Here is a 17,926-nt window from a genome sequence, read left to right on the forward strand (position 1 = left end):
ATATAGATTGCCTTTCTAATTTCTTCCGAATCGTATTTTGAAATTTTGTTTAGGCTGTATCATGAATAATGTATATATGGCCTTTTAATTAAGCAGGATGCTGTACATCTCTGAAAAAGAAATTCTAGTGCAACACAGAATAATTTGCAATTGTCAGATAGTTTGCTGCTTGCTAAGTATGGAGAATGCCAGTTGAAATAAGATTGGATCAACTTTTTATATAACATGAGTGCACACAGACCTGCACAGAGCCATGTATACGTTTTAAGCAATTAATTATAATATAGCTCTTCTGGTGGCATTTCTGTTCACAGAAGTGCTTTTTTTCTTTGCATGGTTAGGAGCAGTAAATGTGTGTTCCTACCTGTCATTACAGTCTCGGGAACATAATTACTTTGTTTTCAGTTGTTTTTGCTGGCCGCCCTCTTTAATGGTACATTTGGGCCATTGTGAATTAAGGTTGAGGAGGTATTAAGAGAGCAAAATGCTATGTGTAGTATTCAGTGTTCTTTTTGATTGGTCCCTTGAGAGTCTAGTGCAGAGGATATCTTGGCTAGACGTGAAAAGCATGCTGAATTGGAGTTGTCTGAGGAAAACACCCTTGGAAGCAGGAGGGAGTTGGAACAATGTGTTGTGAAAGAAAGCAAGAGTATATAATTAGCCAGGAGAGAAGTTCCCCTTCAAAGATACTCATTCATTTCCATTCAGTGCTCACTTTTGCAGTTCTAAATAAGACCTCCGTACTAACTCTGAGGCTTGTTTGAATTATCAGGAATGTAAATGGTCAAGTAAGGCAAGAGGCAGTTACACATTTTTATGGGTTAATGAGTCCCCAAAATATGCACCAACAAATAAATTGCAGCTATGAGCTATATTTAAAATGATTTGGGGCATTCTTCCTCAGTGGTTAAGAACGTGTCATTCTAAATCAAGTCCCAGGGATGTAGAATTAGGCAGAACCTAATCTAATCTCTTAAGGGCATGAAGTTACACTTTTATCATCTGAGCTCTTAGGTGATAAATAGTCAAACTTTGAAGTGGAAATACTGCTTCCAAAGTGTGTGAAAAGAAAGAGGGAGTCCCGAGGGTCATAAAAATGATTCTATTGGAGCCTAGCATATTTTGGAAATGAATTTGTTTCTCAAGAGCACTCTAAAACAAAGCAACGCAGAAGAAAAAAGTTCTGTAGAAGTCAAACAAGTGTATATATGAAAAATCATTCATATATCTATTCATTTAGCTTAATTACTGCAGCAAGAGTATTACTGTAATAATCATGAAGCTTAGTATTTACAAGGAGTATGAATAGTTTTAAAACCTAATGCATAGGTTTGATGCAGGCACAAAAATATTTTTTATAAATATTTTTTTCTTTTTTACTGTATTAACTGCATGCTATCCTATTTCAAACACTGGATCAGTTTGGGTATATATGAGAATAACCCATTTTAATAATACTGTTATGTGTTGAGTAGTAAGCAATTTTGTGCAGCAGCACTTTCTTCAGTGTGTGTGTGTGTTTGTGTGTGTGTGTGTGTGTTTAGCATGTTCTCAAGAAAAGATTCCATTTCCAAAGAGGTTGGTATCCAATAAAATAATTTTTGTTGGTGTTTTACTAGAAGGAGTGACTCCTCCCCCATTCTTTTCCTTACTTTAGTGCTCACTCTCCACAAGATCAGGCAAAAGTAGATGGAGTCTGAATGAAAGAGATGCTGCCAGCAATAGCATGAAAATGAATAACAACTTATCATAGCTCCCTAGCACCTCCCTCCTGGAAGAGATGAACCATACTAGGGGATGGTACAGCAAACACAGCATCAGAATTCTGGGTTCAGTTGTTAGAAAGATACATAGAAGCGTATAATAGAACAGAGAGAAAAACTGTCATCAAAAATGCCCAGCTAGATTGGAAGAGTCTAGGTCCTCATGGCATTGACAAATGCCTTTAGCTATAGAATTTTCCAGAAAAAAAAAGTTGCAGATCCAGTGGTAGCTAGTTAGGACAATAGGGTCTAAGTCACTTAATTCCTAGGACAATTTTAATAGTTTATTTATTTATTTATTTATTTATCTATGTGATTATTCTATGTGATTATTCTATCACATTTGTATAGCCACCCATCTCATATAATGACTCTGGGTGGTGTACATAGTAATAATCAAGAGTATATATAAACATTAAAATAATCAAAATAAAATAAAAACAAGATAAAAAAGAAATTAAAAAACAAAATGGCAGGAAAACATAGAGTGCATTTCGATAACAGTCATACAACCATCCACTCTACCATGGGATCCCCAAGCTAGTTGACAAAGCCATGTTTTAAGGGCCTTAAAAGTTGGATTGCTGGATTTCTCAGACAAGCCAGCAAAGGCCCCAAGTTCTCGCCAAGTGATTCCCCTCACATATGTATAGTTATACTAAAAATTGCAATACTTTAAAATGCATATATGTCACTTGGAGGTAGTACATAATGGGACTATCCATTTGTATGAGTCCATTTGGTAGGTAAAGGAAGTTATTAACATGATCAAATGTTGAGTGGTATTTGTCAAGACTGTAAATGTCTCTAACTTTGTTTGTAAAGAATTAGCCTAGTGCCAGTAGTATATCTTCATCAGTACCAATTTTTATGTTTTCCATAGCTAAAGATGTTATTTCTTGTGTTGTGATAGGTTTTTTTCCCCTTAGTTCATTAGCTCGAAAAACAATTGTTCTGTGAATAACGTTGCATAATTCTCAGCTGAAAGAATCCAGTGGCCTTGTATCCTATGAAATAAAAGGCATTGATTACGAGCCTTATTTAGAATGTTCAGAAGCAATGAGCATTATAGCTTTTAATATAATTGTGTAATTATTTGATAGTATTCAAGAATAAATAATGTCTTCAACCATTATGTTAAGAGGCCTATAAAGAAAATTGGGATTTAATTCTAATATTTCAACATGTCTCTAGGATATTTTGGGCAGAATTACTGGGTTTCTTCTATCTTTTATTCATTCTTCCATATAATTTGGTTGTCTTATCACAAGGCTAGAGAGGGCATAATCCACAGGTGTCAAGTAGCACTTAGGGCTTCTTTTTTTTCAGCTCTCAGTGTCAATTAAAGATTGTGCTGGCAAAATTCTGTAGCAAGACAAGAAATTACTGCAGTCTAATTTCCTGCTGATTCCTAAGGAAGTAAAAGGAAGTAGGTATGTTGAGTTTCTAAGAGACTTGACACAACTGTTAATATTAAAACATATTCCCCTCCATCTTACCAAAATCAAGCAAACAAAAAAGAGATCAACATTTTCAGTTCTGTTCCTTCAATTGATATCATCATATCACCATTACAGATTGTCAGCTGCCAAAAAAGTAAATAAATTTTGTGGCTGCCAACTATAAAAATACTAAATTCAGATAATTAGTTGAACAACTACAATACCATGTAAATCTCAGCACCAGCATAAAATAATTGTAGAGATTTTTTTTTCCCCTGTACTAAGAGCTTTACTCAGATAAAAAATAATCCACTGCTCCCTTTCCAGATTTAAGGGAAAGGACTACGCTGCTTCACGGTTGATGCTTCATCAGACAAACGCATACGGTATATAGATGCCGAAGGCTCAGACTCTTCCTATTTTTTGTATGCAGCTAATTAGGCTGTAGTTCTGTCCCTGTAGTTCTGTCCTCTTTGTTCCTGCATGCGAGGAGTGATGAGAAGTACCTGGAAATTAGGCAACATTATACAGGCTTTCTGAATGTTCCTCAGTATCAAAGTTTATTGGATTTCTGTGTATCATGTTCTTCTGTGGAAGCCCTAGATGTACAGTCTGGACACAACTGCATTCTGATGCACATGACCTTCACGATAATAAATTCATCTGCCTTCGAGAACTAGTTGAACTTGAACCCAGGCCTATACTGAAAGAAGTATCATTAGCAAATTCTATAAAATTTGAAATATAAATGAGCCTAATACTATATCAGTCATATATTGCTTTTTATGTAGGAGAGTCACAAAAGTCTAAGGTTTGATTTCTCACTAATGGTAGGAAAAATGTTTGTATGAACAAGGCCATACATCAAGTCTAACCAGTGCACATTACAGAAATAGCTTGTAACGAGCTATTTTCTGGAACAAAAAAAAATTATGTGAAATGCAACCCCCCTTATTTTAACTGTCTGATTTAAAATAAGTGGTTGCATCATTTGTAGCAACAAAATTATCAGATGGCCTAGTATTTCCCCATTTCTATGCTGCAGATCGTTATCAGCCCATTCCCAGTACTTAGCAGATACAGTAATTTTCTGCCAGCACGTTCATGACATGCTTCCTAGAATATAGAACAAACAAGAACTTTACACGTGTTGAGATTGTAGTCTTAGTGCTAGTGCTTTGCTGTTTTTTACATTTTCTGCATATTTATTGTTAAGGATGTATTTCTGTAGATATGAAATGATTTCAGAATTCCAGCTGGACCTCTATAAAGTCCCCAAGAATTGGACCAGAGATGATGAATGGAGACCCAGCTTCTTCCTGTTTGACCTTACTGCCTCCATTTTTGCTTGACTCCAATTAGGACATTAAAACCCCAATGGGGGTAAAAGCAGTGCTGCCTCATCTCTTTCTGCTGTCACATTGTGGGAAGGAATTGAATGACATTAAGCAAGAATGTGGAATAATTATCTCCACCAAGTTGTAAAAGTCAGCAGAGTAAACTTAGATAAAGTCTTTTATCAATCTCAGGGCCCCCTCTTTAAGACCAAATTGGTTCTCCCTGGCTCAGCTCTGCTCAGTTCACAACTGAATTGAAATAGCTTCAGCACATTAAAGAACATCTGCTGCTTGTGTCAGAGGTGCTCCCTTCCCTCCAAAGCTGAAGCCAGCAAGCCAGCCACTGCTTGACCCTCACCAGGTAAATTTGTATAAGACAAAGCTGCCCAGCAATTACAGCAAAATAATTATGAGTCCAGAACTGCTTTAGTCATGTGTTTATGTCAGTTTAAATGCTTACAAATACAAGAATAGCATTATGTTTTATCTAATGCTCTGATTCAAGGATCATAGCAATTTTTTTGTTCATTAGTAATGGGTCAGCAACATCAGAAGACCTCTTCTGGAAACTAGATGCCCTACAGATGTTCGTTTTAGATCTCCATTGGCCGGAACCAGAGTTTGCCCATCACTTAGAACAGAGGCTTAAACTCATGGCCAGTGACATGATAGAAGCCTGCATCAAAAGGTATGTGTACATCTTACATCCTTATACAAATTGTATAATAATTACAAAGAATAGTCCCAGATCCAGGTTGTAAAGGACCTTTGGGTAAGATATTTTAGTTAAGATACAGGTTGTATCTCTGAGTGAGCACACTTCCTCATCACTTCCCTGTAGGCCTACCCTGTATAAGAGCACAGAGCAAAACAAAAACACAAACGCTGCTCTGACCACCTCCTCTGCTATGATCAGATGAATTGAAAGCATGAAGGAGCAGCAGCAGATCCAGAGCTCCAATGGACCCCCACCTATTCTGTGAGCCTCAGCTGCTACCCAGTGGTGGTGTTGATATATTAGTTCTTCAAGATAGTCCAGACAAGAAGCACAACTATAAGTACTAACTCTGTCTTCATTGTAAGGTTACATTAACAGAATCTTGCATTCTCCCCTCCTCTCCTTTTACTCTCCAGAAAATTAGGGAGGGTCCCTTCTGAAATGCTTCCTATACACACACACCTCCTTCTGTTGACTGAGATACCTTTTACATGACGGTTGCCTAGTCTGCGGCTCTTCCTCCTATCTCCCAAGGTTATTCCCACAGACCATTACGTGATGACAGATCTTTTAGGGCTAACATTCAGAAATGCATACTGATTGCCTTTGTGTGTGTATATATATTTTCATTCCAGAAAAATAGTATCAGAGTTTAACATTCTGTTTCCATATGTGTACTTCTATTTCATTGAGCCGGCTTTGGATTACTCAGGTTGGTGAACCAATCATTTGAAGCAGCTTTTCATGTACAGAGCTTTCCCCTCTACCCCACTATAAGTCCACTGACATCTATGATTGTAATGGCATGCAGAATGCCATGTAGTATGGCTTGTGCTTCAACATGGTACATTTAAAAGCAGTTTCTGCATGTGTTCATGGTAGTTGGAATGGTCAGCAAGAAACACTCCTCCTCAAATTGGGCCAGCTGGTCTGTTCATCTGCAGGAAAGAAGGCTGGAAAAAAGCACAGGTACATCAGTAACAGAAATGTTCCTCCTCTTACTTCTGCAATCAGATCTGTCTACTTTTCAGTCTCATGTTCTGCAAAGAAAAGGCTGGAAGCAAAGAAACCAAGAAAAATCCTTTCTTCATTGTTGTGACTGTCCCTCTGTTTCCTCAACCCCCTGCTAAAAAGATGACGTAAACCAGCAAAGAAGGTGATTTTCTTTTTCTAGCAGGCTCCCCAGCTTTTTCAAGAAGTATGGAGAGCAGGATTAGAGAGAGAGATTTCATATTTACCCTGCTTTTCTTTCAGAGATTGCAGAACAAAGATATGTTGTGCCGTCCTCTTCTGCAGATCAAGCTAATTAAGAGCCCTCTTTGGACGTTAAGGAAGGTGGTGAAATGTTATTCATATTCAGGGAATGAAGGGAAGTGCCCTAGCTTCAACCTGCCCATGTATAGAGGAAAACCTCTGGAAGAGAGACTCTTCTGTCTCTAGAGATTGTCCCAGTAGGCCTATAAGATCACAAATAGAGGAAGCTCTGTGCTACAGATACGTTCTCTTTGCACATGGAGAACAATAACAGGAGAAGTGGCTAGTGCACTTGTCCTTCTCTCTCTAAATATGATTCAAATCCTGGCCCTTGACATTACACATAAGTAGAGCTTGTTTGACTAACCCAAAGGCATATGATGAATTTTCTGACCAAATGGCAAAGTGAACCCAATCTGACCTTCTAACCACCACAGTATACAGCTGGGGAGCAAAAGCATACGGCAGAAGATCTATTCAGCTACAGCTTCCAGCCCAAACAGTCAGCATTTTTGCTTTCTTCATCACTGGAGGTGATGAAAATGAAGATTCTTAGAAAAGGTATCCAACAGTGTCCTCCATTTGCAAGGTTTTGAAGAACGTGTTATTCTGCAAGTTACTAATACAAGTTAGAGCTAAACAAATGATTGAATGAATAGGCAGGAGTGAAAACATTGGTAACATTGGTAGATATTTGGTAAAACATTGGTAAAATTGTAGATATTTGAGCTATTGAAGTCATGCACCAGGACTCTACATTGTGACTGCTCTAAATAACTTCTGAAAACATGGTAAGCAATACATATGCACTGGTCAGACTGACCATACTTCGCCACACTGCCCAAACAGAACATGTGCTGATATGCTTATGATAACATGATTCATCAAGCAGAGGAAATTATATGTCCACTAATCCTTAATTGTTTCAGGTGATAATAATTCTTCCATAATCTCTTCTTGACTTTACCACACTAGTTATTTCTGAATACCTCTGTGGTAGTCGTTTGTGTAATTATTATGCTTTTTCTATCTACTCCCTGCTCATTTAAAATCTGCCACAAGTGCTGAAACTCTTCAACATTTTTTGTCAGGAATCCCTGAATATATTTTATTATTATTTGTCAAATTGAAATTTGTGCAGAAAACATTCAACGTAATGTGCTTTATCTGTGCCATGTTTTGTCAAGCGGCTATTTCATTAAATCAGTATCTAACCTTGAGAGGACTATCAGATTTTAGCACTTATGAATATCATAATCCCATTAGTTAATATAACATGCATCAAAACATTTCAGATTTGCTTTTCACATGCTTTCACTGAATTTCACTTTTCACTTAATCTAAAATATGACCAGTCTTTCTATTTGTGTAATTTCCATGTTTCAATTAACAGAACAAGAGTTGCTTTTGAACTCAAAGTGCAGAAAACAAACAAATCAACAGATTTGCGTATTCCTTCTTCTGTATGCACAATGTTCAACGTGCTGGTTGATGCCAAGAAGCAAACTGCTAAACTGTGTATTCTGAATGGCGGGCAGGAGGTAAGAGAATTTCAGCATGAACATTCATGATGGCAAAGCTCAGTAAAGGTGCAAAAGGTTTGGGGGTAATTTTATGCCAAACATTCATTCATTCATTCATTCATTCATTCATTCATTCATTCATTCATTTTGTGTGTATGTGTGAGAGAGATACACACACATACACACACACATACACAAGGACTCATCTATGCCCCTTCATATGCACGTGCACATACACTGCCAACCTCATTTTTTCCATAAAACACACGGTCATTCTTTTTGACAATATACAAAATTACACAGTAATTTGAACATTTGGTGCTGCTTTAAACAATGTAGATTGTTATGTGCCATGTTTTTCAGAAATGCAATGGTAATTGGCAACCAAATGTTTAAGAAAAAACCCAGATGTTCAAAAATATTATCTTCTACTATTTTCTGAATGCCAGTGGATTTAGAGGTGGATTTGGTGATGTTAATTCTGCTACTGGTGACTAGTTCATCCAAGAAAAGTTACCATATTTACCCCATAGGAAGATGAATTCTTTCCCCAAATAATTATCTGTGGACCTGGGCTGTTAGCTTACGGAATAGAAAAAGCTGTTGAAAACAAAACATTAAGCATAAGATGCAGATGGCTACAGACATTGCTGCTGAAAGTAGCCAACATTCAGGAGAGCTGTTTGCTGAATTCAACCTTTTTTCTAACACTAGAATAGGGCTTCTCTACCACTCTCTTTTTCCCTTCTCTGTCTGCTTTCTCCTACCTCTTCTGCTTTCCCCATCCCCAACCAGTTTTATTCCTTGCCTTGCCTTCCCTTTCCTGTGTAACTATTGTCCCCCTGTTCCCATCTTCATTGTGTTTACTTCTTTTTTGCTGTTTCTGCTGGAAAGATGGAAGGATTCTGTGCCTCCTCTGTGTTCTGTGTTTCTGTATATAAGAGTGGTATGAAAGAGAGAGAATGGTTGTACATATATATACTGTAGGTGGGAATTAAGTAATTTAATATATCAGAAACCTTATTTTATGTGCAATTAGTAGTTATTAGATAGATAGACAGACAGACGAGATGGATAGATGCCTGCCTGCCTGCCTGCCTGCCTGCCTGCCTGCCTGCCTGCCTGCCTGCCTGCCTGCCTGCCTTCCTTCCTTCCTTCCTTCCTTCCTTCCTTCCTTCCTTCCTTCCTTCCTTCCTTCCTTCCTTCCTTCCTTCCTTCCTTCCTTCCTTCCTTCCTTCCTTCCTTCCTTCCTTCCTTCCACAGTATGGCTCCTGATTGTCCCTACACAAACAAGTACATCACGGTTAAATATTTACTGAGTAGGGAGGGGGTGATGAACCTTCAGAACTGGTTTCAGCTGGAATTGGTAAACCTGTGTTGACAAGCTGGGTGTTCAACATTTTTTTTTCAAAATTATACATTTTTTATGACTATTCTTAATTTTGGGGTCTTAAATTCAGGGTCATCTTCCTTTTGGGTAAATACAGTCCTATAAATATTTGATATTTGGGGTATTAAATTTCTAAAAGCTACAAGAATTCTTTTTTTTTCATAATTAACATATGATGAATATGCATGTTTCATAGCTTGGGATATATTTGACAACTCCCCTGCAGTTTATTTGACTAGGACTTCCAAGGTTTATCAGTTTGGGGGGAGGGGTCACTTTTTGGTGTTTTTGCCATGCCAAGTCCTTATCACCACCTCCACCAAAACCAACAGAAATTGCACTGCCCTTTCTCAACAGCTTTCCAAAAATACATTGTTTCCAGTTACAATCATCAACACCTGTAAGAAAATTTAATTTTTTGCAATACACCAGAAAAAGGGATTTTTTTTTTCCCATTGGTTGATGTGAGTTTGAAAATAACAATTAATCCAGGGAGAAAGACTATTTCTTCCTTTTTCAGAAAAGTAAATAATTTAATAAATGGCACTAAGTAACATATTGTTGGATGTATAATATGTGTCATGGGCTACAAAAAAAATGATAGCTGCAAATGGAAGAGTCTGTCTTTTCCTGTAAACCAGTCCCCACAAAATCCCAGAGAGAGGCCATAAAAGGGACAAATGCTTCTACAGAATAGGAAAGGGAAATGCCAAACTTGCTCTCTCCAAGAAGCATTGGCTAACTACTATATCCAATCAGAGCAGAGAACTTCCCTGGATTTTTCAAATTAACAATGCTACAGTACCGTAGTGTTTTACTTTGCAGTAGAATTGTGCTGTTTATGTGCATTCATCTTTGTAGCCATTTTTGTTGTCTTTATTTAAACAAGCTTTTCATTAGGTCTGTTAAGGTGGCTGTTTCCTATATTATTTTATAATTATTTTCATAATTTTTTTCTCCATTTTCTTCTTTTGGGGGGGCTTTCGGGGCATCAACCAGTTTGCAAATCAATGGGTAAGTTCATTGCTTTAAATTTTTGTTTGTTTGTTTGTTTTCTGAAGTGTTTCAGTGTTTACTTGTTTTGAGTAGAATTTGGGAGATTGTTGTTTCTGATTATATATCCCCAAACAATATGAATTCAGGCCTAGACTATGCAGTTCAAAGAAGCCATTTTTTTCCCAATTGTTGATTGAGTAAAAGGGGATTTTGGCAGATGATTATGTAAAATTGGGGAAAGTTGGAAAGTCACATACATTTTCATATAAATATTAAAGAACAGAAGCTTTATCACCGTATTATTTGGACTTCTCAAAACATAGCATTCTTTGTATTTGAAAGGATTCTCCCTAATCCTAAAATGATTTATTTATAGCATCAAGGTTCAAGCTAATCCTCAAAGGCATCTGTGCTTTTCAGCAGAAATGTCTGCAGTCATTTACTTCTTCACCCACTTGGTTGTTTTCTAAAATCTCTTCTAATGTATTTTCTGTTGAATATAAAATGAGACCCCTTCCCAACTATTTAGAGTTGGAGAAAAACTTGTCTTCCTGTTGGGTAAATATGGTGAATGGGAAAGTAAAAGCTATCAGCTCTCACTCCTTTGCAACTTTCAAACAAAAAACTTCCAAAACTGTTCAGCTGTTTACTAGTGCTCTGTCTTCCACTTTTAAAACCACCACCACCTCATTTTTATTAACCTTTCGTTATTCAAACAACACTACAATTATCATTTGTGCCCCACTGTCAGTAAGGACTTGGATTTTGCTTTCTCTGACCGTCCCTATATACATCTTTTATCAAATTCATGTCGTGTCTTAATGTTAATTCTTTGTTATAATTTTTTAAAAGTATCCAAAAGACTTTCCAATATGAGATAATCAAGTCACAGACCAGCATAGAGATATTAGATAGTGCCATCTACTCTACTTAAAAGTCAAGTACAAAGCAAGTTGTAGCTTTTCTTAGATTTAACAAGAATAAAAGTCTGATCCCAAAGAAGGAGCCTCTTAAACCAGGTTGCAAGCAGTGGACCTTCGCAAAGCTGGATCCAGAGGGAGCTTTGCAAACCCAAAGGGGCAAAAAGTGCCCGATCAGGCGATTTGCACACCTTTATTTAGCAAAACTTGACAGCAATGTATATATTTATATATGTGTATATTTATATATGGGGTCTTCTACACGACATTGTTTCTATTCTCCAATATCTTTAAAACAGACTGTTGTTTTTACTTCTAATGACCTGGAACGCTAAAAATATTTTGAGACAATCAGTGTTTTCCTACTAGGTGACCGATAGCAGCATGCCACTAATTAATTCAATAAGTGCCCTGAAAATGGAGGAGAAACCAATTGGTAGATTATCCTCTCCCCTCAATTTGACATTTTCAAAATACTTTTGTGTGTTTGGTTGTTAAAAAGAAAAGAAACCTGAACATTTATGACAGGGTGAAGCTTCATAGCTGCCTAACTATCATTCTTTCTGTATTAAAAAAAAATCTCATTGAGAGCTGTGAATGTGAGATATCGTACCATCAACTTTGCAATGAGATACTTTTCCTTGGCAGCTGCTGAAATGATGAAGAGAGATCAGTTCTAAACAGTAAGACCTCACTGTAAGGGCACCTTCCGACCACCATCATTTCCACTGCGCTAAATATCCAAATTCCTTCAATCTTTCATACAAAGGGAAAACAAGCAGAATTAAAAAGCCAAGCAGCCTGGCAATATACATATCCCATTACAGAAGGGGAGGAGAAGATTACAACCTTGCCCATGATTATCCTACTGATAGTTGTAGCCATGGGTTACAGTATAGCCCATTTTATATAAGCAGCGGAACTCCAGATATGTTGGGCTTACCAGAGCTGCAGGGCCGACACATCTGAAGGTCAGGGATTAGGGAAGCGAAGCTTCAAAAGTTTGCCTAGGTAAACTAAGCACAAGGGGTCATGCTCTTAACACAAAGGCAACTTTTCTTGAAAGTCTTTAGTATATATGTGTAACGTTTTGAAAAAGGAAGTACATTGCCTTCAGAAACCCTAAATTTCAGAAAATTATACCATGGGAAGTTGAGTGAATATTTAGATTGATGCTGGTATTCTTTATTCAAAGCATTATGCTGTTGCTGATTCATGTAGCCTTGAACCATCAAGATAGGGTTAGTCTTTATAAGACACATTTTTTGTGAAGTGGGCTAGTAGAGCATTCTTTGCTTTCAAACAAATACATGTTCTGATGGGAGAATTACTTTTTTTGAATGAATATATGTTCAGAATAAAAGAAGGAGTCTTTGCTCCTACAAACTGCAGGATGCACGTTTGCTTTATTATTATCAAAAACAGAATGTGAAAGTCTTTCACATTTAATTTAAATTGTATTTCTTAAAGACAATGATTTCATTAGTGAGAAAAAGGCAGTGGTAGAAAGATGGAGAGCAGTAACTGATTTAGTTATTATACCTTTTAAGGTTGAGTAATTTATTGCCATCCTTCAGGTTTTCTGATTAATTTTTATTTTTTGCCCATGTTTGAGCAGATTGTATAGGAATTGTATAACCTGCAGCTCACTTCACTCTTAAAAGGGTTCTTTCAAGAGCAAACAATTGGCCACTCATTTTATTTCTGAAGAACCTAACATGTGAATGAGAGTTATCAGACAGAAAGTGGTTTATTTACTAAATCTTCTTCTCACCTTGCTTTTGCAGCTAAATCAGCCCTTTGGGGTGGGGAAATATGTAGCCACTTTAATTACAGAGAAGACAAAAAATATCCTTCACATTCCTTTCCCTGAATAAGACCTCACTGCATCTAAATAATAACCCGATTAGCTGCTTAACTCAAATGCATACATGGGGAAATTTACTGCATATTGTAAGAAAGAAAGTAATTCTTGGGTAGATCATTTTCAAGGCTTTGTTCTTTTAATAATTTTAAGTAACTCTGATCCATCAGTTTTTGTGCAAATATGACTTATGATAAATAGCATTGTGCTCATTTAATACACTAATGCTACTTTGGTTTTCTGAAACACAGCAACAGTATCATTCAAAAATAGATGACTTGATTGAAGAAACTGTGAAGGAAGTCATTTCACTTCTTGTTTCAAAGGTAAATGTACTAATACTTTGCGGACAAATTGCACTTGGGGAGAGAGAGAAATATCCATGTCTGTTTTTTATAAAGAAAAAATTGTTTGATATTTTCCATGTCCCTGTTTTTAAAATAAAATAAGGTTAGTGACTAACACTCCATGAGTTCATCAAGATATTTATAGGTGTAAATTGGATCCCAATTTGAACAAGTCTTTTTATGCAATATCTATTAATCAGATATGACTTTCTTATCCTTCATGCTATAGTGCCTTAATTAATTAACAGCATCTAATATGACCACATTTTTACTATTCCGGGATTAGCTTTAATTAGGTAAAAAAAAAAAAATCTGGTTTGCTTCATGTTGCAGTGGAGGAAAGTATGTTTTTAGCTTTCTCAAAGGCTTTTGAAGCCAACTATTACTTAGACATTTGTCATTATATGAAAAGGTTCAAAAGACTTTCGATAACCTCTGTTTAATCTTTCTTGTTTTAAATGTTGCTACTCAGTTTTTCTGCTTTCTATAGTGCAAGACACAAACTCTTGAAATAATTCCAGTAGGTTGAGGGTGCCAGTGGGCTGGGAGGTAGGAGGCAAATGACAACACAAATATGATGACATCATCACACAAAAGCTGCAATTTATTTTCTTTTTTTCACAGTTTGTTATGGGCATTGCGGAGGGGGGGGGGGGAGAGAGAGAGAGTTTGGTCTAGTCGTAAAGGCTCCAGACCAGAAACCAGGAGACACCTCATGAAAGCCAACTGGGTGACTTTGGGCCAGTTGCTCTCTCTCAGCCCCCAACATTAGTCTTGGGCAACAAGCTGGTCAGTTAATTCCTTTTGCAACCAATGGATCAACATTCAGTTGATCCAAAAGAAAGTGGACCCTGCACCTGCAGGAAAACTCTAGGCAGAAAAAATAGAGAGATAAATAGATATCAATGTTAAGGTGGTTCTTGGGATGGAAAATAGTCAGTTGCACTGGATATGAATGATTATAAATGTTAGGGAGAAGAGATGTGCAGTTGCCTGTATTTTTTTTTCTAGTTCAGCTCTAGAATCTGTCCATAGCCTGAAAACACCATTGAAGTGAAAGGGTTAAGGTGGACAACTTCAGTTTGGAGATGCTTTTGTGTGAAACAGTGAAGACCGCAACTAATTCCATGTACTTAGGCCTTATGAAAAAGCAGAAGAGGCAAATTATTCATGGTTCCACATAGGACAAAGCGCTGTGTTTATGGAGAGAAAACAGTTGATAGCACTTCAGCATATGCTGGGATCTTGCATCAGTGAACACAAGCCCTGGGCCAGGAGGCTAGTGGAACTCTTTCTTAGGGGGTTATTGATATGGCTACGTATGCTGCCCTATGTGTCTTAATTTTGGTTGATATTTTTATTACTGTTTTTAACTTACTGTTTGCTCTAATTTGTATGTCTAGTGAACAGCCATGCAAATAAATAAATAAAGATGCAAATCACAAGAATGGAGCCCACCTTTTTCTCTCTTCCATAGGAAGAATATGAACAAATTTATATGCTTAGTTCTGAATTTTTTTTCTGTGTTTTAATCATTTTAATTATTTTTACATACAATTTTATGCTATCTTAAATGGAGGGGGGCTTCAATAGTACTAAAGTTTTATTTCCCATCATTAAAGGGCAAAAAGATTTTAGGGCCAAGGAGTGACTATAGGTCTGTGTTTGCATATGATGTAAAATTGGAAATCAGTTAACCGCTTGCATAATAATTTTTTATGTTGCTATCAGTCAATAGAACTCAGAAAAATGTAATCATCTTCTCCCCTCTCCCTAGATTCCCAAGTGACTGCAGACACATGATAATACTTGATTTTTGCTTTGTGTACAACATGTTTTGATGTATGGTTAGATTTATATCCTGCTCCCTTTTAGGAGCTCAAAGCGCCATGCACAGCACTCCCTTCTCAAGTTTTTCACGACAATGTCGTAAGGCTGGTCAGGCTGAAAGAGTGATTCACTCAAAGCCATCCAACGAGCTTCCATGGCTGATGTAAACTTGAATCTAGATCTACCCCAGTATTAGTCAAGCACCTTCACCACTGCAACAGAATCATTCTAAGTGTTTGTGGATTCTTAATATTTATAATTATTAACAAAAGTTAACTTTAATTTAGCAAATTAAATCCAACAAAATAAAGTAATTCCAGAAATCCAATCATCTTAGGGACATTTGAACCAGCATTTTGAAAAATTACTCTTGAGGAAGATAAGGATTGGTTTACAAATACAATATACTGTAAATACAATAAAATTGTTGTTGTTGTTTTGCAGTTGCTTGGAAATCTAGGGAGAGGGGAGAAGATATGCTAATAGGAGGCCAGAGAATTAGTGTCATGACTGAAGAACTTTAGTCATCCATTCATTTACTATAAGTCCACCTCTTATTTCTTATTGTGTAATGATCCTTATGATGATATAAAAAGAAAGATAAGAAAAACAGAATAGATGTGATGATGTAGCTCACTATTATCACTCTGTTAAACCATTAGGGGTCTTGGGTTGCTGCAAGGTGAGACTTTCAAATCCTCATAGAGAACAAGGAATATGACACTGTTATGACACTGTTAGAGTGGCCATTAACAACATGCCAGATGGAATTTTGTCCTGTCCTCTCACTTATAAGATGCTATTCCTATGTTCTAGGAATGTGATTTTAGATGTCAAGCAATTACTCTTTAAAATACTTGTAAAATTAGTTATTATTCTATTATTATAAACATTTTGCAGTTAGTGTGACCATGAGCAATGTTCTCATATAAATATTTGTGTTCATACAGGTTTTTTTAAAAAAATCACTAGCTTTATATTTTTAAGGTGTGATAAGGTTTTCATTATGATTTGTGTCACTTAAAACTTCCAAAATAAGAACAACAAAGGTGTTGACCTATTTGGTTTGTCTTTGTTTATAAGTTATTTAAAATAATTGTGTTGATCATTTTAGAGGTTGGGCTGTATTCTGAGTGTATATTCTGATTAGTGGGCAACAAATATGGCTTTTATTAGAAAAAAGGAAATAAGAAAGGCATAAGATACTTCCTCTTAATATTTTGTACCCAGGAAAGGGGGGCCAAAGTTATTATAACATAAGTATTAATAGTCCTATAGCTCTATCTTAATAAAGAATTTGAACAATGGTGAGGGAACTGTTTAAGCCTTTTCTCTTAATTTTGCTTGCTTACTTTTTCTTCATAATTGGAAAACAAACGGGGAGAGATTTGAGGAAGAAACATACTGAAAGAACTGTTTAACAACACATTTTCTTTTCTTCCCTCTTGACTATTCTTCTAATCTAACTCCAGTTCCTAATTCTTTGATGTTTAATTTTGTCCTGATTATATTATCATACATATTGTTTACATTGCTATGTTCAATGGCCCATTGTGTTATGTAGAATAGTTTATTAAAAAATAAATATACGTACATCTACATAGTGAACACGGAAATGAACATTGATAGCGGTCTGCCAGTCACATTGCAAATCCCACAGTGGATATGGAGTCAACAATATGCTCTGAAATTGGCTGGTTTTCACAACCTGGCTCTTTCAATACCTGTTAGTCTACAGTTCTACTAATCTACTACACACTCTAGATAGTGTTTTGGCAAAGAATGGTAGGAACTGTAGTAACTGGAGAGCACCAGATTGGAGAAGACTGCTGCATGGTTATTTTATTTGTTAAGGTAAGATGGAAAACATGGGCTGCAGAAAGTTTCTATTAATCCTCAACATTTGCTAGGTAGGGTTCATGAAAGTTTAAATTCAATGTATGAAAAATACATGCCCCATCCTTGATAGATTTTGAGGATTCTCCCACTGCAATCAGCCATTCGTTCTACATTGTTTACATTTAATCAGTAGAAGCAAAGTTACTAAGGAGGGAGCTGAGAGTGGTTCTTTTCCCTTTGGTATTGCTATAGCAGTAATAATGTAGTAACAGAAGACTAATACCAGTTTCACAACTGCATTAACTGAATAGATTTATTTTATTTATATAAAAGTATATTCACTCTTTTAATGTTTTATGAACCATTCAAAGTAGCTGGCAACTATTGAAACCAATGCAATATAACATTATACAATAACAAAAAGAGTTATATTAGAAGAGTTACATATTTTTTTAAAAAACATGAATGAGTAATATTAAAGCATCTACAGTAGCGAGATAAATGGTTGTGGAAAAAATGCCTTTTAAATTTTATTTATTGCAAGATTTTTAAGGCCACCCAACTCTCTGTGATTCTGGGCAGCTATAATTAGATATCCACCAATCGATGAAAGGGGCCAACCAAAGCAGAAAGTTCCATAGTTGTTATTAAGTCAAATTTGCTATAGCTGCCCAACTCCCAACAGACTCTGTTTTGGCAGAGT

At 36.4% G+C, this 17,926-nt stretch overlaps 1 protein-coding gene across 8 annotated transcripts in view; it reads left to right on the forward strand.

Moving 5' to 3' along the window:
* Window positions 1–17,926, forward strand: part of CADPS2 (calcium dependent secretion activator 2) — a 335,958-nt gene that overhangs the window by 271,950 nt on the left and 46,082 nt on the right. For 6 of the 8 annotated variants that reach the window (XM_088141678.1, XM_025164784.2, XM_088141679.1 and 3 more), the window contains 4 exons: window positions 5,075–5,230; window positions 7,908–8,055; window positions 10,427–10,441; window positions 13,459–13,533. In XM_088141678.1, coding sequence (XP_087997804.1) covers window positions 5,075–5,230; window positions 7,908–8,055; window positions 10,427–10,441; window positions 13,459–13,533 — 394 coding nt within the window. The remainder of the gene's footprint in view (window positions 1–5,074; window positions 5,231–7,907; window positions 8,056–10,426; window positions 10,442–13,458; window positions 13,534–17,926) is intronic. The other 2 variants (XM_007420350.4, XM_025164796.2) reach the window with 1 other exon arrangement.

The sequence above is a fragment of the Python bivittatus genome, unplaced genomic scaffold (genome assembly GCF_059951505.1).
Source record: "Python bivittatus isolate LINGU-HERP-01145 unplaced genomic scaffold, Pbiv_v1 ctg000330_np1212, whole genome shotgun sequence".
NCBI classification, from domain to species: Eukaryota; Metazoa; Chordata; class Lepidosauria; order Squamata; family Pythonidae; genus Python; species Python bivittatus.